The 23,202-nt window shown below is 33.3% G+C and overlaps 1 protein-coding gene and 2 long non-coding RNA genes across 6 annotated transcripts in view; 2 read left to right on the top strand and 1 right to left on the bottom strand.

Annotated features, from left to right (window-relative positions):
- Positions 1-17,558, top strand: part of LOC139511457 (cap-specific mRNA (nucleoside-2'-O-)-methyltransferase 2-like) — a 48,912-nt gene extending 31,354 nt beyond the window's left edge. For 2 of the 4 annotated variants that reach the window (XM_071298214.1, XM_071298213.1), the window contains exons 2-13: positions 1,006-1,490; positions 2,269-2,477; positions 2,925-3,122; positions 4,104-4,227; positions 4,838-5,103; positions 6,937-7,095; positions 8,127-8,264; positions 9,346-9,519; positions 9,811-9,945; positions 11,462-11,560; positions 15,230-15,413; positions 15,974-17,558. In XM_071298214.1, the coding sequence (XP_071154315.1) occupies positions 1,019-1,490; positions 2,269-2,477; positions 2,925-3,122; positions 4,104-4,227; positions 4,838-5,103; positions 6,937-7,095; positions 8,127-8,264; positions 9,346-9,519; positions 9,811-9,945; positions 11,462-11,560; positions 15,230-15,413; positions 15,974-16,080 (2,265 nt within the window). In that variant the 5' untranslated portion in view covers positions 1,006-1,018 and the 3' untranslated portion in view covers positions 16,081-17,558. Of the gene's footprint in view, positions 1-289; positions 1,491-2,268; positions 2,478-2,924; positions 3,123-4,103; positions 4,228-4,837; positions 5,104-6,936; positions 7,096-8,126; positions 8,265-9,345; positions 9,520-9,810; positions 9,946-11,461; positions 11,561-15,229; positions 15,414-15,973 lie in introns of all 4 variants that reach the window. The other 2 variants (XM_071298215.1, XM_071298217.1) reach the window with 2 other exon arrangements.
- A 3,610-nt stretch (positions 17,559-21,168) lies between these two features.
- Positions 21,169-22,281, top strand: LOC139511454 (uncharacterized). Its single transcript, XR_011662028.1, has 2 exons — positions 21,169-21,476; positions 21,900-22,281. It is a non-coding gene; the product is annotated as an uncharacterized lncRNA (long non-coding RNA).
- Positions 22,249-23,125, bottom strand: LOC139511453 (uncharacterized). Its single transcript, XR_011662027.1, has 2 exons — positions 23,031-23,125; positions 22,249-22,456 (listed from the first exon to the last, which is right to left on the bottom strand). It is a non-coding gene; the product is annotated as an uncharacterized lncRNA (long non-coding RNA).
- Positions 23,126-23,202: the final 77 nt, after the last annotated feature.

Below are 23,202 nucleotides of genomic sequence, written 5' to 3'. Positions count from 1 at the left end.
TTTTCATTTACGATGGTCAAGAAAAGAAAACTGTCGTTATGAAAAAATCTATCCAAAAGTCTGGGAACAACCCCTCGAATGAGAGTAACCCTTCAATGTAATGACTACACATGAAATGAGGGATCAATTTCATGTAATAAAAGCTTTTGTTTTGTTGTAAAAATTACTTCTTAGTACAAAAGGGCACAACAGGAAAAATATATTTATGTTACTTGGCGAAAAAAAAAATGAAGTGGCGAAAAATATATTGTTTTGGCGAAAGAGGTGGCGAAAAAAATAATTGACCCAGGGGAAACCCTGGCGTGACGTCATACTTGTCATACATCAAATGACGTAATTTTGGGGTATCTGATTTCATAGACGTCGAGCTGTCATATTTTTTGGCACACAAAATGCAACCTTAAAAAACTATTGGCAGCAAGAGGGTTAAATGAAGGAATGTCCCACAGACACAGGGTTATTTTGCTGTTGACAGTTGTACATGTATAGGAAAACGAAAAACTTTGTTTTAACTTACAAAGGAGAAACTTCATTACCATGATTAAATTTAGAACAACTTTTTAAAAAACAGGAGTCCTCTTACATTGTCTTATTCAATTATAAATATAAAGAATATTGAAGTCCATGAATATTCCAGCAATGGACATTGTTTTGTCGATATAATACTAGATACATGTATTGTTCTTTGGGAAATGTGTCTAATGAATATGACCTGATGACTTTGAAACTAAAATAGTTCTGTTCTTTAGTGAAATTCTGTCTGATATATATATTCATCACTTCAATGATTGAAGGACCTTTAAATACTTAAAAAGCTAATATTAAAGGAATGCAGCAGTATGAAACAACAACATAAACAAAAGGCAAATAACCTATTATGTTTTGTACTTTATACATCGATACTGGCTGACTTTTAATATTTGATTATCAGACATTATTTATAGTGGCCACACCAGAATTTTTTATTTATATATTATAAAATATGCTCCTTTTTATGTTTTTCAGAATAATGTAATAAATGGCAGGATGGAGGAAAAGAAAATTTTCTAATACAGCAGCCGAGCTACAGTTAGATCCAATTCTACGTCAAAAAGTACAGAATGTTTTTGAAAAGAAATTCACATATTCCAAACCCAAAGATGACATTTGGAAGGTGCCAGAAAATTTTATCAAACATAAAGATGATTGGGAAATTAAAGAGTTAATGACCTTGAAATCAAATTTGAATAGCTTGAAAGACAAACTGAGTGATAAAGACATTGTAAAATGGCATCAACACACAACATTTATGAATCTTGCAGGGAATGTTAATTCAGAATTACGTCAGACTGTACGTCCAGAACTATGCACACAAGCATGGTGCAAATTCTATGAAATGGTATCAGCCTATGACCTTGTTGACCTTCAAAATGATACTTTTAATTCTGTTCATCTGTGTGAAGCACCAGGAGCATTTATAACAAGCCTAAATCATTATCTTGTTTCCTCTGGTAAGAATTATAAATACTGAAAATACTACACTACAAAAAACATGAATTTTGCATTCTAGAAATGTTATCATTAATGTATTCTCAGCTATATTAAACAATGATTGACCTTAAAGGATGTTTGTAAAACAATCACCATAGGTCTGTGACATTGGATATTTTTTTTTCAAGTGACAAGAAAAGTACATAGAAATGTAATAGTTCTTTCAATTGCACACAAATAATATAGGTTTATCAATTGGCAGTTGCTAATCACTGAAAAATTATTAATTTATCAACCCATCATGCTCATTGTGATTGTTCACATTAAGTTAAAGGCCTTTAAGGTACAAATCTTCTTCTTGTATCCTGTGTTTGATCATCACTAGAATTATCATACATAATTACATCAACTGAGTCTTCTGAAACAAACAAAAACATGAAATATACCATATATATCATGATCATGCTACAGTGTCAACCCTTTACAATTAAAATGTAGCAACTCAAATCAATCACCATAGGTCTGTGACATTGGAGATTTTTTTCTAGTGACAAGAAAAGTAGATAGAAATGTAATAGTTCCTTCAATTGCACACAAATAATATATCAGGTCAAAGTCCATATCGAGTTAAATGTTACGAATGTACATGTAAATGCCCTTTGATATTGAACATACATACAAAGAATGTTGTGTGCGAACATTTACAAACTTTGCCTGAATTGGATTAGAGAGTGTATTGATAGAATGTACATTTCATGATATTCTTATAACATGTATAAATAATGTTTGTCTGTACAGATTACAGTGGTACATGGAACTGGGTAGGTACCACACTCAATCCATATTATGAAGGAAACAACCCTAGTGAGATGATCGATGATGATAGATTTGTACGTGGTAGCTATGACAACTGGGACTTTGGTGTAGATAATACTGGTAACCTCATGTCCTGGCAGAATATACAACAAATTAAAGATAAGGTGGCAGTTATGGGACCTGTTACACTGGTAAGTATGACAATAATGTTTTATGTATTATCATTCGGTCTAGCACAGCACTTGGATATAAGTATTATCATTCGGTCTAGCACAGCACTTGGATAATATTGATATTACACAAAACATGTTCTTGTCCTTAATAATTTGTCACTGGATGTTAAGCACCAACATGTAACTAAATCATATATGAGTGTACAAGTAAAGTTAATATAAGGTATGATATCACCAATTTTGTTTTTTGGAAATACATAAAATATTCAATGAGACATGAACCGGAAAAAAAGAAAAAAACCACAATGCATCTAGAGGTCATCATCAAGGTCTTCAACTATAGACAAGGGTCTAAAAATATGCAAGCTTGATGGTAACTCTTTTTCAAAATAATAAACAAATTTGTTCAAAACAATAACAGGTTTACATATATACAAATGTAATCTACATTTTACTGATTTATAGGTTACGGCTGATGGCAGTATTGATTGTCAGAATAATCCAGCAGAACAGGAGAAGGTTGTCTCAAAGTTACATTACTGTGAAGTGTTGTCATCCATTTTGATATTGTCCCCTGGAGGAAATATGGTGCTGAAGAAGTTTACAATGTTTGAATGTGATACCATTTGTTTGTTGTATCTTTTGAATTGTATGTTTACAGAGGTAGGTGAAATAGAAAAACAAAATATTTCAGAAAAAGACATTAAAAGATGGTGAGAAGTATTCTAAAAATAAAGAGAGATGACATCATGTCCTGGCTTCTTACACACATTTCCTTAAACACGGGCATTAAAAAACAAGACCTTGCTGTTCCCTTTTTAGCTCACATGGCCCGAAGAGATAGGAAGAGATAAACTGTAAACAGCAAAAATGTTTAGCAAAGTAAGACCTAAAAATAAGTCAACATGACTGAAATGGTCAGTTGACCCCTTTAGGAGTTATTGCCCTTTATAGTCAATTATTAACCATTTTTCATAAATCTTAATTATCTTTTACAAAAATCTTCTCCTCTGAAACTACTGGGCCAAATTGAACTAAACTTGGCCACAACCATCATTGGGGTATCTAGTTAAAAAATTGTGTCCGGTGACCTGGCCAACCAACCAAAATGGCCGCCATGGCTAAAAATAGAACAGAGGGGTAAAATGCTGTTTTTGGCTTATAACTCAAAAACCAAAGCATTTAGAGCAAATCTGACATGGGGTAAAATTGTTAATCAGGTCAAGATCTATCTGCCCTGAAATTTTGAGATGAATCGGACAACCCGTTGTTGGGTTGCTGCCCCTGAATTGGTAAACTACTCAACCAAATTCAACCAAACTTCATTTGAATGATCAGTAGGGTGTATGAAATAAAGTTTGTGTTTTATTTTCTATTTCGACAAAAAACATGGCCGAAGGCATTGTTTACCAGGTGAGCGATTCAGGCTCTTGAGACCCTCTTGTTTCAGAAATATTGAGATAAAACAAAAACAAAAAATGTGTTCTTAGATAACAGTAGAGTAGCAGGATAATATTTTAAATTAAATGAAACAGAATGAAAACAATAAATACATTTTACAAGGCTCAGTATATTTCCCTATACATTTCTTATTTTTATTATCCATTACATTATTTAGGATACTATGATTTTTCTCTAAAACAGGTGACTGTATTTAAACCAGCTACAAGTAAGAGTGGTAATTCTGAAGTTTATTTGATCTGTTTGGGATTCTTAGGTGTAGACAGTATACAGGGACAGATAGAACAACTGTGTGAAAAATATTTCAGTAAGTTGACAGTATCTATAATAAGATTTTATACATCATTGTTAAGTAGGAGGGACTTATCATTCCAAATTCTGATACAAATATAGACAAGATTTCAAAGATTTTGTGTCATTGATGGATACCCTATATCCTTTATTTTTCCATGATAGGCAGTGCTTAAGCTAAACAGTTTACAATAATCATGGTCATGGAAGTTTTTAAATGAGATGAAAATATCTGTTTACTGGTGTTGAAATGACATTTGGCACTCATACCACATCTTCTTATGTCTATTGTTTGGTTATAGTTGATTAATTCCTGCCTGCTTGAAGTCTAGCAGAAAATACTAATTTAATATTCAGGATGATATCATTTTATTGAGATATGAACCACAATTTGAGGGGGATTTTCACATTTACGCTTACAAAGTAGCTGTTTGCAAAAAGACATGTCACTACTTAGACTTCTGTTGAGGTAAAGACCTGAAATATATAAATGTTTCTTGTAGAGTAAAAGTTTCATATTAGAAAACTTCACATGTTACATAAATAAATTGATAATATAAAAATGTTCACCAGATGGATGTATTATTTGAACATGTATTTACATCTGTTGTAATCTTCCATTACAGGTCCAGCAGAATCAAGCACTGAGATTCATTGCCTATTCAGTAAAGATGAAATTCCAGAAGACTTTCTACAACAACATATCAAATGCTGCACCTACTTCACGTCATTCCAAGAGGAGACAATTCATTCAAACTTAAACTACTTTGAAAAGATATCAGATGACTTCAGCCAAGAAATCATTGGAATGAAAGTTTGCTGCACTGATTTATATTTCTCCAAATATAATGTCAAATCTATACCAATGTATTTAAAGATCACACAACCTCAGGTATCTATCTTATTTGTGGGATACGATTGCTTTCAAGCAATCTGTAGACTTATACTGGTGGCTCAGAGCATTGCCCTCACGTCAATCGTTTTATTCTAAACATTAAGGAACATCTCAGATTCTTATGATTGTCTTGCTTTAAAAGGTAAAAACAAACAAAGGGATTGAACTTAAACAACTTTCCTATAAGGTTCTTTTCATAATCTTCATGTTTGATAATTCCATTGACTTATATGCATGTTTTTAACAACACGGAAAATCAGAATTAAGCAGTATTTATATTTAGTGTATTTATAAATTTAGAAACACATGTCAGAGGGAATTCACAGTTTTGATAAAGTGCGAGAGTTCTCTGAATTCCGATAAATCTATGTCTGTCATATAAGAACTGAAGTGGAGTTTTCCTTATATGTTACCGTTATGAAACTGGTATTTGAGAAAGTAATTCCATAAAGAAATAGAGAACCATCTAGGTCATTTAATAAACATTAATATACGTTCTTGCTCCAGGGTTTGTTTTGGAAGTTATGCGCATGCGTATAGTTTTCTTGACTTCAAGGGGTTTTAGATTGAATGGTTGCTCTGGATTCCCCACTCAATTAATTAATTTATAACTCATGGGATCTTTTCTATGTATGTCTGCTATTGAGGGTTATTGTTGTTGCATAATTTTAGATCATATGCGTCATTTAAATTAAAATACATGTTTTCCTTATCGTAGAACACCCCTTCAGGCGAAATGGAGTCTTCCATATAATCGTGTCGAGTTGTCTCCCTTCCAGATGTAACTTCCGTGAATTCTGGAAGAACACGTCGAGTATTAGCTCATTCTGTCAATAGATGTCGTATTATATTAAAAACTATCGCAATTTAAACCGATAAATGTGTACGGAAAGGAGCCATGATCACTGACCCAAATTAAATATTTAAAGAGTTAGGAATGGGATTTCTCCTAGAATTAACGTAGGAAAATAGGTGATAAGATACGAAGTGAACTACCTTCTCTCACTCTGAGTCTCAGTGACTGCTGTGGAAAGTAAACTTGGAATTGATAGTACAAAAATAAAACAGAATAGGCCTAATTACATTGTTCATACACTTATATCCGGGATTTGCCATTTTGTAACTATTTTACATGTGCAGTTGAATTAGTTTTGAAAATAATATTATCCAGCTACATGTATACATGTGTCAATGAAACAACTGGCAATCGTATCCCTCAGAGCAATCTGCTCTTTGATTAATAAGTGGTCTAAGTAGTTACTACTGTAATCACTAGCCAGTCAACACTGAGGTTGTGAGTTTGAACCCTGCCCATGAAGGTGCACTCAACTCCAATTTCAATTAACTACGATTGTCAGTTTTCCTATCAATGGGAGGTTTTCTATGGATACTCTGTCTTCCTCCACGAATAAAAACTGGCCCCCACAAAATAACCCAAAAGCCATGATTAAAAAGTTAGTGTTAAAACACAAAAAAATAATAATAATTCTAGTAAAACTGTTTCATTGTAGTGACAACTTGCTAAAATTTTGTTAGACAAAGACAAAAAGGTCACCAAATTGGCCTATAGTAATTAGAACAAAGTATTTATTTTTAGATATTTTAGATATATTTAAGATATTTTATACTTGATTGATGTTCTTAGAATAATGTATTGTTGGTTAACTGCAATATATCCCTTAGAAAAAGGAACAAGTTTTTGGACATATGAAAATAAGACAGCAACCAAACGGCAAAAGAATGGTCATTTGGCATCCACACTAATTTAAGAATAATAGTTTAATATTTGAATGTAAAATCAATTCAAAAGTATTATAATTTTTTTTACAGAAACCACAAAAGAAATCTTGTAATCATCGTTACAGGGAAATAAAAAGAAATGAAGGCTCATACAATGATAGAGTTAGAGTTCAGGCACTACAATGGGAACAGAGAGTGCTCCAGTATGACACATATGACATGGATGACAGCTGTGTGGAATGGTTTCGGGTATGATCATTTATTTCTTAGCATTGTTGTCAGTAAAACAAATACTATAAGTATTTATTTCTAAAATGTCTCTGCTTATATTCTACGCCTCCTTAGGCCCTTTTGGAATGGCAATATAGAAAAGTTCTTTTTAATGTATTTACATGAATATAAATCTATTCGTTACTGGAAAAGTTTGGTCTCATAGACTTGAAAAAGAAACCTCACTTGTATTTATCCAAATGTGATTATACTGGACCAAATACAAACAATAACAATGGTGCTTCTGCTACTCTTTGTAATACCGGTAAACTTTACTTGAGAGGCTCCTTTAAGGTGGTACCAAACACCTTGATTAAAATAATTTGGCTTCAGTAAAACCTTAGCCAGATGCTATGATAAAATATTATCTGCAGTTGAAAGGGGCTTAAGTTTATATTGAATTCCAAAAGACAATACAATTTTCAATATCAAGAGTAGCGAACAAAGTGAGCTATTGTAAAACTGTTTTAAATTTGGTAATTTTTGAAAATAAACAGAAGTTTCAGCATAAATAATTAGGATATAACTGTATCGTATATTAAGCTCCGACGGCATCAATTGGGGATTTGATGGTCGCAAATTAAGTTTACTGGTGACGCGTTAGCAGAGACAGTAAACGGGTATTTTCGACCATCAAATCCCCAATTGATGCCGTCGGATCTTAAAATACAATATTGTTATCTCCATTCTAATGAAACTGACAGAAACCATGTTAAAACATGTAATAAAAGTCTGTCAAATGCCGTCTGCGCTTGCGAGTACGTCCCATTGCATCAATTGTCAGTTGGCATTGTAAAAAAGTAACATTATCCAATCAAAACGAACGTTACAGACGTTGTTGCATTAGAATTCAGATTAATCAGTCAAAGTTCATAATTTAAAATGTTATGTTAAAATAGAAGCAGTTATTAAACATCAATTTCTATGTAAAATTTGTGGTGAATCAGCCAGATTAACAGAGGATCAAAATACCATTAAAAGATTAAAAAAAGCTTGTATTTTTTAAACAGACCCTGTATCCCCTGGAAGATGATGAAGTTAAGAACTGGGCATGTGTAACAGGATATCAGGTCACTACAATCATGAGTTCCAGATTTTGTGATGGAAAGTTTGTTCAACAAGCACAAGATATTGGTATTAACTGGAAGGTATATATTTTCCCCAGAACTTCTTTTTTTAGCTCACCTGGCCCGAAGGGCCAAGTGAGCTTTTCTCATCACTTGGCGTCCGTCGTCCGTCGTCGTCGTCGTCCATCGTCGTTAACTTTTACAAAAATCTTCTCCTCTGAAACTACTGGGCCAAATTTAACCAAACTTGGCCACAATCATTATTGGGGTATCTAGTTTAAAAAATGTGTGGCGTGACCCAGCCAACCGACCAAGATGGCCGCCATGGCTAAAAATAGAACATAGGGGTAAAATGCAGTTTTTGGCTTATAACTCAAAAAACCAAAGCATTTAGAGCAAATCTGACATGGGGTAAAATTGTTTATCAGGTCTGGATCTATCTGCCCTGAAATTTTCAGATGAATCGGACAACCCTTTGTTAGGTTGCTGCCCCTGAATTGGTAATTTTAAGGAAATTTTGCTGTTTTTGGTTATTATCTTGAATATTATTATAGATAGAGATAAACTGTATATAGCAATAATGTTCAGCAAAGTAAGATTTACAAATAAGTCAACATGACCAAAATGGTCAGTTGACCACTTTAGGAGTTATTGCCCTTTATAGTCAATTTTTAACCATTTTTCGTAAATCTTAGTAATCTTTTACAAAAATCTTCTCCTCTGAAACTACTGGGCCAAATTTAACCATACTTGGCCACAATCATCATTGGGGTATCTTGTTAAAAAAATGTGTGGCGTGACCCAGCCAACCGACCAAGATGGCTGCCATGGCTAAAAATAGAATATAGTTTAGTGTCATCAAAGTTCTTTTATTAGTACCAAAAGAAGCCAGAAAAGTACTTGAAATGGTGAACCAGTTGTAAGTGAAGATATCATTTTTTATGATCAAGAAGTGAGTCAACATATCTCTTCACATATAGTATTTGTAAAGATTATGGCTTAAACAAATAGTGTTTCTACTAAAGCCTAGCGCTAAGGTTTTAAAGTTGCTAGTGTTTTCTAAAACATGATAACCTTATTGTTTTTTTGCTGTCTGACTTTTCTAATATGATTGATTGTGACTCTTATCATAATTGGTCATCATTTGTTTTCTTTTTTACAGATTGAAGAATCCAAGATGGCTGACACTACAGCAGATTGTAATGTGTCATCAATCATTTCATCATTAGATATATTGTTTAACCAATCAGTGTATGATTTTCCATGTCATGTGACCATTGTATCATCTGCTGAATTGAAATGTGATGAAATTCAGAAGCAGGAGTATGTGAACAAGGTAACCATAGAACTAGTTTTAGATTTGTTTACTGTTGACAAAAGTTTTTCTTGAATTACTGTTCCTGTAAACTACTTTTAACTTTTTTATATGAGATCAATAAAAACTTCTATTAATTATTTTTAAATATGTTCTTTTCTTAGCATATTTTGAGCTGTTCATCCAGTATTTGCTAATGTTGAAAATAATTATATCAAACAGTACTTATTGCTTTAAAATGTCTTATTAAAGAGAAAAAAATCAAGAGTAACAAGCTTCCTATGGGCTGAACTACATATGTTTTTTTTATAGGTAACCACAGTTGAAGATATAACAGAAGTATGTGATCATACAATACTGGTGTACTTAGATATATTCAACACTAGTACTGAAACAAATATTACCTCACAGAGAACTCTGCTGAAGAAACTGACAAAGATGTTTCAGGTAATAAGATAAATATTCTCAATCAAACATCAGGAAACTTATACATTATGCTTGTGACCACCAAACACAGATTAAATTCAAATAAGGTGGCATCCATTTTTTAGCTCTCAAGTTATGTTCCTTTATAAATGGTAAGTTTGCTCAATAGGTTTGAGTTGGTACATTGACTGTTGCATATTTACAAGTGGGTTCATTTGTCCATGAATCTATTCTTATTCTAATTTTTATTTTTTCTTCATAAATGAGCAGAAAATAAGGTCCAACTTTATGCTTCACTCACCTAGAGAAGACAATAAGTACACATACTTTTGTTTTATTTTTTAAGGTGGGTGGGGTAAGATTGCATTTATACAATAGTGAAACCCTTATGGAACTTGCTTGATCAATTTTCCAGACTTTTCCATTGCTTTTGAGATAAACATAACATAGTGCATTGATCACAACATTCTTTACATCCTATATATCCATTATCAAGAAATTTATCAAGAAAATATTTACTAGTTACAAAATGATGTGTATGTGTATAACCATAACTGTCAAGAAAGTAACATAAATTGAACATGGTGCTTGAAGCTATAATAAGTTTAAAAAAATATCAATGATGTCATTGTCAAAGTTATACCAGTATCTGAAGTTGGAGTTATCTCCTTTTGCCCAAAATTGTAGTTTCTTAATGAAATCTCCACTTCCTGTATATTGTTGTTTTAAAAGAGGAACGAAAAATACCAAAGGGACAGTCAAACTCACAAATCGAAAACAAACTGACAACGCCATGAGAAAAGACAAACAGACAAACAACAGCACACATGACACAACACAGAAAACCAAAGAATAAGCAACACGAACCCCACCAAAAACCAGGGGTGATCTCAGGTGCTCCGGAAGGGCCAGCTGATCCCACTCCACATGTGGCACCCGTTGTGCTGCCCGTGCCATAACAAAACTGGCAAACAGTCCAATTCAGTAGGTCACACAAATGAAATAGACAACTTGAGCAGTATTTTCTTGCTTGAAAAATTAAGGTGCAGACATGAGCATTATTTCTTTTGAAATAGCTATTGTTTCTCCAACAAAACATACATCATTTAGCAAAGACCCATTTTTGTATTAAATTACCAATACATTGCCACCTTTATAATTTACTCATTGTAAACTAAGATCTTCTAGGTGATATTTGACATTTAATTTACGTCTAGACCAATTCACTAAAAAGTGACTTGAGTTAAAATATATCTGAAAACAAGGTTGATTATCTGTAATTATCTGTAAGTATGGATCTGAGATCAGCACATTTTGTCATGCAGGGGAATTTTATAGCATATGGTACAGTATGGGTATTTCTCATTGTTGAATGCTGTACATTGACCTACAGATTTTGTGTACGGAGCATTGTCTTATTGGCAACCAAACTACATCTTCTTACATGGATATTTTTATGACTACAATAAAATGATATTTTGTTGCATGTATACCTTCACTAAACATCTGATGGTATTTTGTGCTCCTATATTTCCAGGTTTTGTCAAAAGAAAACACAGTACTGATACAGATGCCATCATGTCTGACCAGATTTACTGCAGGAATTATATATCTTCTAAGTTCCTGTTTTCAAAAGGTTAGACTATTATGATTTGTACAAACTACAATTAAGGGTTGCTGAATGATATGAACCACCCTTTCAATATCATAGTTTATACACATACATGTATATACAAAGGCATCTAAGGGCTATTCCATTAAAATGTATGTGGGAGGGTAGGAAGGGAAGTTTAATAATTGAATGTGGGTCATGGGTCTTTTTATGCCCCACCTACGATAGTAGAGGGGCATTATGTTTTCTGGTCTGTGCGTCCGTTCGTTCGTCCGTCCGTCTGTTCGTTCGTTCGTTCGTCCGTCTGTCCCGCTTCAGGTTAAAGTTTTTGGTCGAGGTAGTTTTTGATGAAGTTGATGTCCAATCGACTTCAAACTTGGTACACATGTTCTCTATGATATGATCTTTCTAATTTTAATGCCAAATAAGAGATTTTACCCCAATTTCACGGTCCACTGAACATAGAAAATGATAGTGCGAGTGGGGCATTCGTGTACTGAGGACACATTCTTGTTTCAGTATGTGTTTAATACCATCATTCAAAATTACATAAAAGATGACTCTTGGTGGTAGGAATATTTTGAAAGTCCTTTCCTACGCTCCCACATACATTTTAATGGAAAATCCCTTACCAAAAATTGTTTATAATCTATCATGAGCCTTAAATTTAATTACTTTTATATGTACAATGCAATTTAACATGATATCAGAAAAAGTAATTTTTAGCTCACCTGGCCCGAAGGGCCAAGTGAGCTTTTCCCATCACTTTGCGTCCGTTGTCCGTTGTCCGTCGTCGTCGTCAGTCGTCGTTAACTTTTACAAAAATCTTCTCCTCTGAAACTACTGGGCCAAATTAAACCAAACTTGGCCACAATCATCATTGGGGTATCTTGTTTAAAAAATGTGTGGCGTGACCCGGCCAACCAACCAAGATGGCTGCCATGGCTAAAAATAGAACATAGGGGTAAAAATGCAGTTTTTGGCTTATAACTCAAAAATAAAAGCATTTAGAGCAAATCTGACATGGGGTAAATTTGTTTATCAGGTCAAGATCAATCTGCCCTGCAATTTTCAGATGAATCTGACAACCTGTTGTTGGGTTGCTGCCCCTGAAATGGTAATTTTAAAGAAATTTTGCTGTTTTTGGTTATTATCTTGAATATTATTATAGATAGAGATAAACTGTAAACAGCAATAATGTTCAGCAAGATTTACAAATAAGTCAACATGACCGAAATTGTCAGTTGACCCCTTTAGGAGTTATTGCCCTTTATAGTCTATTTTTAACCATTTTTCGTAAATCTTAGTAATCTTTTACAAAAATCTTCTCCTCTGAAACCACTGGGCCAAATTAAACCAAACTTGGCCACAATCATCATTGGGGTATCTAGTTTAAAAAATGTGTGGCGTGACCTGGTCAACCAACCAAGATGGCCGCCACGGCTAAAAATAGAACATAGGGGTAAAATTCTGTTTTTGGCTTATAACTCAAAAACCAAAGCATTTAGAGCAAATCTGACATGTAGTAAAATTGATTCTCAGGTCAAGATCTATCTGCCCTGAAATTTTCAGATGAATCGTACGACCTGTTGTTGGGTTGCTGCCCCTGAATTGGTAATTTTAAGGAAATTTTGCTGTTTTGGTTATTATCTTGAGTATTATGATAGATAGAGATAAACTGTAAACAGCAATAATGTTCAGCAAAGTTAGATTTACAAATAAGTCAACATGACCGAAATGGTCAGTTGACCCCTTTAGGAGTTATTGCCCTTTATAGTCAATTTTGAACCATTTTTCGTAAATCTTAGTTATCTTTTACAAAAATCTTCTCCTGGGCCAAGTTCATTATAGATAGAGATAATTGTAAGCAGCAAGAATGTTTAGTAAAGTAAGATTTACAAACACATCACCATCACCAAAACACAATTTTGTCATGAATCCATCTGCGTCCTTTGTTTAATATTCACATAGACCAAGGTGAGCGACACAGGCTCTTTAGAGCCTCTAGTTTTTTATTATTAATTTACGAAAAGATATGCTCAAAAAGTTTTATAAAACTTGTCACCACCAATCTTTGCAAACGTTATACATGGTTCATTTAAGATACACATTTAGAATTATAGTTGACAGGGGGAAATTAGCAAGATACATAGCAAATAAAAAAAAAAAAATAGTTAAAGGCTTATTAATTATTAATTTACAACTATACTTTAAATTAATAGGCACTACTCAATTTTAAGTGGCCATTCCTGGCATTTGTCCTAGAAAACAGGTCAATAATACAATCTCTGTGGAACCAGGGATCTCCATGGCCTGTTTAACGATGGCGCCCCGCCATCGTTCAAATGTCTTGCACCATCGTCGAATGACCTGCGCCATTGTTCAAATGTCTTGCACCATCAACAAATGACCTGCGCCATCGTTAAATTGTCTTCCGCCATCGTTCAAAACTGTTATCGTTTTAATAACCCGACGCCATTTTTTTAAGCAATTATAATCAAATGCATGTAATTGCATAACCCTCAGGCTTTTTTTATATTATAATCCAATACAGTTCTAACACCTGAGGGATATCCGGATTAAGATCGCTAATCACTTGTACCTGAGCTTGTACAGGTAGATCAACAAACCAGACAGGAGAATACAATCTGAAGATAAATGATTCATTTGTCGAATTATTCAACCAAGTTTCCGCAAATTCTATGATATTTAGATTAAATAAATAAATTAATAATCCCAGTTACAAAGAAAACAGTTTAAAAAGTCGAACACATGCTTTTATTTTGACTGACGCAATAGACATCCCCCTTTTTTAAGAAGTACAAAATAAGACGTAAAACAGTTATTATTATTTCATCGCAAATAACTCGAGTACTGCTGTATTGGAACGATAATATAGAATAATTTTAAAAGTTAAAAAATAATAAACTTTTATTTCCTGTAAAGAAATGTCGTATTGTAATTCCGAATTCATTTCATGGTTTACAATCAAATTGATACATCCGCATTTCAGGTTTCTATTCAGACTCGAAAGATGCATGTTGCATAGCAACAATTTGCTAGATAACATGGATAAAATCATTAAAAACCTTTTCATTTGTCAACGTTTGCTTTACAAATCTCTTTAACATTTTACATAACCCGAAGGAATCGTTTTGTTGTTGCTGCAAATCAGCCATACCGGTAATGCGATAATGGGTTCATAACTTCTGAATTAAGTGTCCGTGAAAAATAAGCTCTACATGATTTTTAACCCCCATAACAATTACCAAAATAGCAAGAAAACTACATGTGGACCTTCATGACAGCTTTTGGTCATTCTCGACTAAAGTGGGTGGCATGAAGGCTTGGCCTTTGAAGTTATTGAAAATATTTATACTTCCATTTACAATGAAAATTCAAATAAATATAATTTAAATAAGCAATGAGTTAGCATGTTCACCAACCTTTATGTGGAGGGATGGTATACTTTCGATCACGCTTCACTGTACGGTGTACGCACGGTTTGTGATGGTGAAATTTCCTCCATCGTTCAATTTTCATCCATGGAGATCCCTGGGAGCCTCTTGTTTTGAATTTGAGTAGGACATTGTAATTGAGTTTGTCATATGCACAGCATGACTGATATACACAATTTGTAGGATGAGCAATGAAGACTGCTTGGAAAAAAAATATTTTTGTTTGTTTGTACAGATTGGATTTTTACCACAACCAGGAAAAGAAAGTTTGCTACAAATATTGATCTGCTATAAATATGCTGGTGTTTCACACTTCCTGTTAGAACACTGCTGTCATCTAGTGGATGAACAAAATTCAAAGGACAGTAAATCTGCCAATGTTTTGCTAGAAACAGTACCAATACTTTCATTAATAAATGGTAAGATTATGAAATTGAATATGAGAAATAGCTCATTTTGTATTATTCAGAAAAAGGGGATATACAATTGGGTCACTGTTGTCGTTTTCTTGTAACATGGTACAATATGTAGATTTATTGTATAATTTATTATGATTTTAAGTTGTATCTAATCATTGTTCTATAAATCATTAAAAAACAGAAAAAAAATATTGATCAACTTAAGCCAATTTTTTAACAAAATAGTTTACCAACAAAACAATTCTGTTGGACATGAACTATTATTTAATATTTATACCAATATACCCTATAATTTAATATATACCTTAACAATATATGAATTTGGTAGTTGAATATAGAATAAGGAGATGAGGGATGACTGCCAATGAAGTACACTTTGCTGAATAAATACCATTTAAATTTTAAAATAAATGTTCATGCTACTTTTAATGCTAGTGGGTGAGGAGTACTCTGCCTTGACAGGTTTGAGGATTTTCAATTATTGAAAGCTTATCATTTGTCTGTTTACATAATAATTGATCCAAAGTATATTAATGTTCAAAGTTCTGTTTTATTTTTAGATCCAGAGTTTGTACAGTTTCTGATGAATAGTAATGAGAATTTATTAAAGTCCTACATAACCACCATTGTATCTAATGAGAAACAGAAAATGTCTAATCAGACATGACAGAAAAATGTAATCCTCCAAGAAACAGTGTCAAATTGATCGAGACATGACTAGTGCATACTAGATCCATGTGTTACATAATTGTAGATGATGGCTTAAATTTAAGTTTGTTTTACATGTGTAAGAAAAGTGATGTGTAAAGTAGCAAACAATTGTGAAGTTTGAAACTTGCTTTATGTGTCAGATACAATATGAGAGAAAACATACTCTGGTATTGAAGTGAAATGGTGTGTACAATCGTGTATGATATAAACTGTGAAATGGTGTGTTTTATTGTGTATGGAATAACATAGTGAAAATGTGTATTTATCATGTATGAATTAACACAAGTTATGGAATATCTGTTTGCTTTCAATGGAAAAAGTATGAGCTAGTTACAGCTATATTTGTAAGTTCAGGTGTATGATACAACATTACAATGTCTTTTTACAATTGAAGCTAGGAATTGCAGTAGATATTATATACTAATAAAACGGTACGTTACCATTTTTGTCTCGCCTTGACGGAGTCAAAAATCGAGACAAAGGTATGCTGTTTCTGGCGTCTGTGGTGACGGCAGCGATGGCATCAACGTTACAATGTATTAGTTTGTGATTAGCTCAGTTTTATGGGGAACCACTGGTGGTAGGTAAATGATAATTGGTATGCAGATGTATTAACATTGCCTAATCTCATTGTCATGGAGATTATTTGGCTCCACCCCCTCAGTCATGGTTATATTGACTTTAAATGGTTTGCATTATCAAAATAACAAAAAGGCGAGACAGATCTCTGTGATAACAGTTTATTGAATGTTTGAGTGAGAAATTATGTAATTAGCAAGCTTGTGGCAGATATGTAAAATGTTCAGTCATAGAATATGGCATTTGTTGATCACAAAGTTATTGACTGAATGAAGGATGAAACAATAGTATGATCACAGATACAAGTCACAGTAGTGAGTAAACTTTGATATGAATCTAGAAGGATTGAAGGAAGAAATATTAAACTCCCTGGTGTGTCAATAAGATGTAGATAGTGGAGATGGAGAGAGCTATAAATGAGTAGAGAGAAGATAATGTGAGGGTTGTTCCATAATAACATACATTGGACTCAGGTAAGGCACTTCGAAATCTCTTCTATGGATGGGTGTCAAATACAGTAGAAATATAAGTGAAATTCTCAAATTGATTCTATAGGTAGTGAACATATTTTGAAAGTGCTTTCTCTGGGTACCATGTATGTTTAAATGGAATAGCCTTGAGGTAAAAAAGGTGAAATGGTTATGGTGCTGACAAACAACAAAAAATAATTGTATGCAAATGTTTGTATCCCCATATGTTATCATTTGACAGCTAAAGTAGTTTGAATTATGTATTACTGAAATATATCTCATTCTCAATATTAAATACGCGAAATTGCTTCCAACAAGTGGTTTTTTTCATTTTTGAACGTACATGACATACATGTAATTTATTTTCATAAATTGAATAACTTAGTTTTACTCTGTAATTGAACTGAAGCAGATTTTTGTCCTGTTTGTATTAAAAAAAAGGAGAAGAGCAGAGATTTGACTGACAATAAGACAGCTATCAACAAGAAATAGAATGATGTATACAACTATCAGTCCCAAAGCGGCCTTATGTTTAGTAAAAGATTTGCACCACAATTCTAAAAAAAAAACCCAAAAGCTTGACATTGATGTGCTTCCTTTAGGTTATAATCAATACAAGGGGTTTAAAAAAGGTGAGTGGATTTCTGAGTAACCAGATTTAGTGCTTTCAAACTTATAGCTTGTTATGGATACTTCAGCCAAATCTTTCGTCTTTGTTGTCAGAGAGAAAACAATAGTTTGATTTAGTTTCCCTAGCCTCAAAGATGTAAACATTATGTAGTGACAGTTTATATCAAGATTAAAGTATTTGCCCTTTTGATGCCTCAGTGACAAAAAATTCAAATGAAATACTGTAAATTCAAAAATTATTGTGTGCATTTATTATTGCTATTTTGTCATTTTAGACTTAAATGCAATTTTAATTTTATGATTTTGAGAAAAATAGTGTTTAATTCATATAAAATTAAAAAAAATGTGAGTTTCAATTATTGCGTTTACAACTCTGTCACATTTTTCGCAATAATTTCTAAATTTACAGTACCACTGTCAGTCCATTCACCTTCTGTTCATCAACATTGGAGTTGTGAGTTAGAATCCCACATGTGACAGGTGCTTTCGACTCCAATCTAATTGGATATAAAAAGATGTGGTATGAGTGGCAATGAGACAACTCTCCATCAAAGTCACAATGTCTAACAAGTAAACCATTAAAGGTCAAAGTACGGCCTTCAACACTGAGCTTTGCCTCTGTTGAAAGCCATACTTTGACCTGTAATGACCAGGATCGTCTTTTCTTACCAAAGGATGATGGTTATCTCCAGGCACTCTAGCTTTAAAAACTGACCGTCACGAAATATCATTAAATGCTCAAATGGTGTTAACATCAACCAATAAATTCCAGTCTTAGTTGTAGTCATGGTCAATTCCATTCAGGAATAACAGTCTTTAAAGAACAATTTGAAGTGCCAATAAAAAGAATTCAAATTGTATAGATGAATCATTCTTGCACATTGTTTAGTCTGGAAAATATTGTTATTCTGAGTTTTATCATCATGTTTGTGATTATCTATATGGTAAAAAACATTTGTTACCAATTTCTGTGGAAACCACACATGTTTCTGGATTTATTTTCGTCTGGTATACTTGAGATTAAAAGTTGGAAAGCCAACATGATAAACTGTTTGAGAGCATACAAAAAAAACCTTTTGAGAGAACATTCCAAAGTGTCAACAATAAATAAGATGCAACCTTTATTTTAAATTGTAAAATGATAATACATAGTAAAAAGCTGTTACTCAATGATCTCCATGCAAAATGAAATTGATGTATTTCCATCTGCCGATTCATTGGTATTTTTTTTAAAGTAAGAATTTATTACAAGTAACATTTGAGCATCTTGAAAGTGAAGGATGGATGTAGACATGATCAACAATAGGACCATTTTCTATAATACTCAAATTTTACAGGAAATGTTAATACCTATTATCAAGTTCATGCATGGTTAATTGTTTATTTTTTGAGTGGTATTAACTGTTAAATTCATATTCACAGGTTTGACTCAATTATCTTTTTTGATTAATGACAAATTACAAAAAGTTTGAAATAAATAATTAACAATACATGGACTCAATAATTTGTATCAACATTTAATTTGTATTTTTGCCTAGTCATCATCTAATTTGACCATTGAAATTACCTCTGAAGACTACCTATTTTCACATAAGCGACATAAACATATATATGCAATCATGTGCAGTTAGATTGTTTTTAGTCCCCAACTGATGAAGTCAAAGGGGTCTTAAGGTTTGCACTCTGTTCGTCTGTCTGTCTGTCTGTCCATCCATCTGTCAGTCTGGCAAATCAGTTTTCTAGACTTTTTTTCTTCATGCTTGAAGATATTGATTTGATATTTGGTGTATTGTTTTATCATGACAAGTTACAGGTCAAGTTCAATTTTCAGGGAAATAACTAATAAAAAAAGGTATATAGGAATTTTTTTTCTGAGACGAGTGCCTGTGTAGACTATGTATTGCCATGCAATACTCACAGAATGCTTGTTAGCACTGTTTTGGTATTTCATGTTAAAATACATTAATCATCATTTGTACCTGTTAAAGAATGGAATTTTTGTGTGGATCGAATCAGCAAACGAAATTGTTCACACTTGTTTCACTTTCAATATTCATTCTTTCCCTTTTGATAGCTGAATACGTCTGGTCCATGCGTAACTCATCTCCAGTTAAGGGGTTTAACCGGAGCTCACATGTTTACGGATTCTCATGAGGTCGAATTATTAACTTACTAGTATATCACACCTCAGCGATGTTTTTGAGCTTATCTTGAAAAATTGGTGCTGCCAATTTAAATGCTTATAAATCTTATTTCAGAATTCCGCTTTAATTTAAACTTGAAACAATAAGATTCGTATTTTAAATGTTTGTCTAAACCATAACTTAATCCCCTTTAAAACGTTTAGATATGGGTTGTAAGATATTTTCTCTCCACTTAAAAAGATTAATACATACCACAGAAAAAAAAAGAAATAAGTTAAATGATATTACAAACATGTCGACAATCATTGTACAAGAGATAATTCAACGTTTCAAATGTTATCCCATTATATCCACTTGATATCTTGTTTTTCAATTTCTTTATGACAAACAGCACTTCACCCTTTGTTATCTTGACATGTAAATCTGTGTTATTGTAATTTCAAAACTCATTTCCAATACTTGAATTGAATTCAAAATGTTTGTTTAATATGAGAATTATTCATACAATTTTTTAAATATTCTATTTAAGCCATTCTTTAGCTTGTATATTTGGTCATTGGGTTCTTTCTTTCTTCTTTTTTTAACACTTTTATGCCCGCGTCACACTGTGCCGATTTTTATATACGATGGACACCCGAATGCGAAAATTGTAAGTTCGTACGAAGTTGGTCCCGATCTCGTTGAAATACAAAAAAGTGACCGAAGCAAGTACGATGAATAACGAAGTCTATACGATGGTGCCGAAATTATATACGATAGCAAAAGATGGTCATACGAAGGTTAACCGAAGACGGGTATTTAAGCTTCATATCTCAGCCGAAGCCTACACGATGGATCACGAAGGCTACACGGTCGCGAAACACGTGACTTGCTTGTGATCAGTTTCACGGAAAAATGGCGCCTGTCTGAATAAACAAGTTCGCTTGGAGGCAAATTTTGAACGTAAGTATTTACATATCATCGTATTCATACTATAGGACCCCCCTCATCATATGCAGCGTTTTGTTCCGAATATTTTGATGCCCATTAAGTTATATTTCACTGTTGGTTTCATAGAGAACATTCACAGAATATTTCAGATCTGCCGAAGATTGATCAGGATTGTGTACACGATATGTCCGTAAAATCACTATAAATCCATTTATGTATCTTATTTATGCCAATCGTGTACAGAAACTTGCCCATATTTACATATTCATTCATACAAACTAGCGTCAGTGTATATTTTTGACATTTTTGTCAGCTGAACGCAATAATATTTTTTTTTCAAAAAATGATCAGTATCCACGGTATGAACATTATATGATCAGTTCCACGGTATGAATCTGAAAGTTATAGATCATTTCCCATAACTTTATATTTAGGTTTTAAATGAATGCTGAGAAGGCAGAAAAGCTGTGTAAAATTTGTGGAAAGTCATTCCGGAGTATTTCAGCAGTGTATGATCACGAAAGGAGGCATGCCAAGAAGGGGCCATACAAGTGTTGTAGGAAAGTTTTTTTCAGTAAAGCCAATATCAAAAGACACAGGTAAATTTTCATTTCATGGAATTCTTATCATATTACTGTCACTAAATTTTGGAAAATAACATAAGCCACGGAAATAGAGAAGTTGTCTATAAACAAAATCAGTTAAATGAAAATACGAACTAGGAATATATCATTTCTGTAAAAATGTCTCTGTCCTCTGTGAATATGTACTTTTATTCAAGGAACATTATGTATAACAAAATCAGCATTTAAAAATCTAGGGAATTGCAAAACCCGAAAACCAAGACAAATTTGTACAATCAATTAACACTAACACTTTAAAATACATAACCGCGATGGAACCCACCACAACATGGGCAAAATAGGTACCAGTAATCATTGCCTGCCTACGAGCCTTGTCTAGGAAATTACCTTACTGGACACTATTAACCATATGTTAATTCTTGATCTTTAAACATTCAGGTGTGCAGTGCATGGTGAAGAAAAAACATTTGCATGTGAACAGTGTGATAAAAGATTTTCAATTATGGCTGATCTCACCCGTCACCTCAAGATTCACGAGGAACACCCTGTAAAATTTAAATGTACAGTATGGGGTTTAGAGTTTAAGAAAGCACATGATTGTGGTGATCACGAGGCTAGTCACAGGGGTGACAAACAGCATAGGTACACATGTGGAAAGGCATACATCCACCAGACAAACCTTTACAGACATAAGAGAAAATGTAATCATTGACAATCAGGATTCATCTTGACTTTATTATTTATTTTACGTTTTGTACTTTGATCTCAAAGATGAGATACATACTGGTTTTGACAAATAAAGATTTATTTCTATGAAAAATATTTATTCAATGCCCATTTTAACAGTTGGTAGAAGTTTGGCCTGGTTGCATCTAGCTTTTTCTCAACGAATTCCAAGTTCCCCTTTACATAGAGCATTTCTGTCAGTTGAAATTGTTGCCTCTCGCTTTCGTCCATTCAACCGTTTCCTCCCTGCAGAGTCGAATGTATGATTTCTGAAAATAAAGGAAAATACAAAGTGTACAAATTTATTCTACACTGGGGAAAACCTGGAGACCGTAATTCGATTCATGGTTAGCCGTAGGGCCATATGCATATTAGAAATTGCAGTGAGGATGAAAATATTTTTCATAGACGAAAATCTTAGCACAAAATGTATCTTGCGTTACATGTGGAAACGATTCAGATTCATACCGTGGAACTGATCATATAATGTTCATACCGTGGATACTGATCATTTTTTGAAAAAAAAATATTATTGCGTTCAGCTGACAAAAATGTCAAAAATATACACTGACGCTAGTTTGTATGAATGAATATGTAAATATGGGCAAGTTTCTGTACACGATTGGCATAAATAAGATACATAAATGGATTTATAGTGATTTTACGGACATATCGTGTACACAATCCTGATCAATCTTCGGCAGATCTGAAATATTCTGTGAATGTTCTCTATGAAACCAACAGTGAAATATAACTTAATGGGCATCAAAATATTCGGAACAAAACGCTGCATATGATGAGGGGGGTCCTATAGTATGAATACGATGATATGTAAATACTTACGTTCAAAATTTGCCTCCAAGCGAACTTGTTTATTCAGACAGGCGCCATTTTTCCGTGAAACTGATCACAAGCAAGTCACGTGTTTCGCGACCGTGGGCTACCTGATGTATTACGAAGGCTACACGATGGATTACGATGATGGCGCGATGGCCATACGATGTCTAAAAGACGT

The sequence above is a fragment of the Mytilus edulis genome, chromosome 2, assembly GCF_963676685.1.
Source record: "Mytilus edulis chromosome 2, xbMytEdul2.2, whole genome shotgun sequence".
Classification (NCBI taxonomy): domain Eukaryota; kingdom Metazoa; phylum Mollusca; class Bivalvia; order Mytilida; family Mytilidae; genus Mytilus; species Mytilus edulis.
The sequence above is the reverse complement of the archived record's forward strand: the minus strand, read 5'-3'. Positions and strand labels throughout refer to the sequence as shown.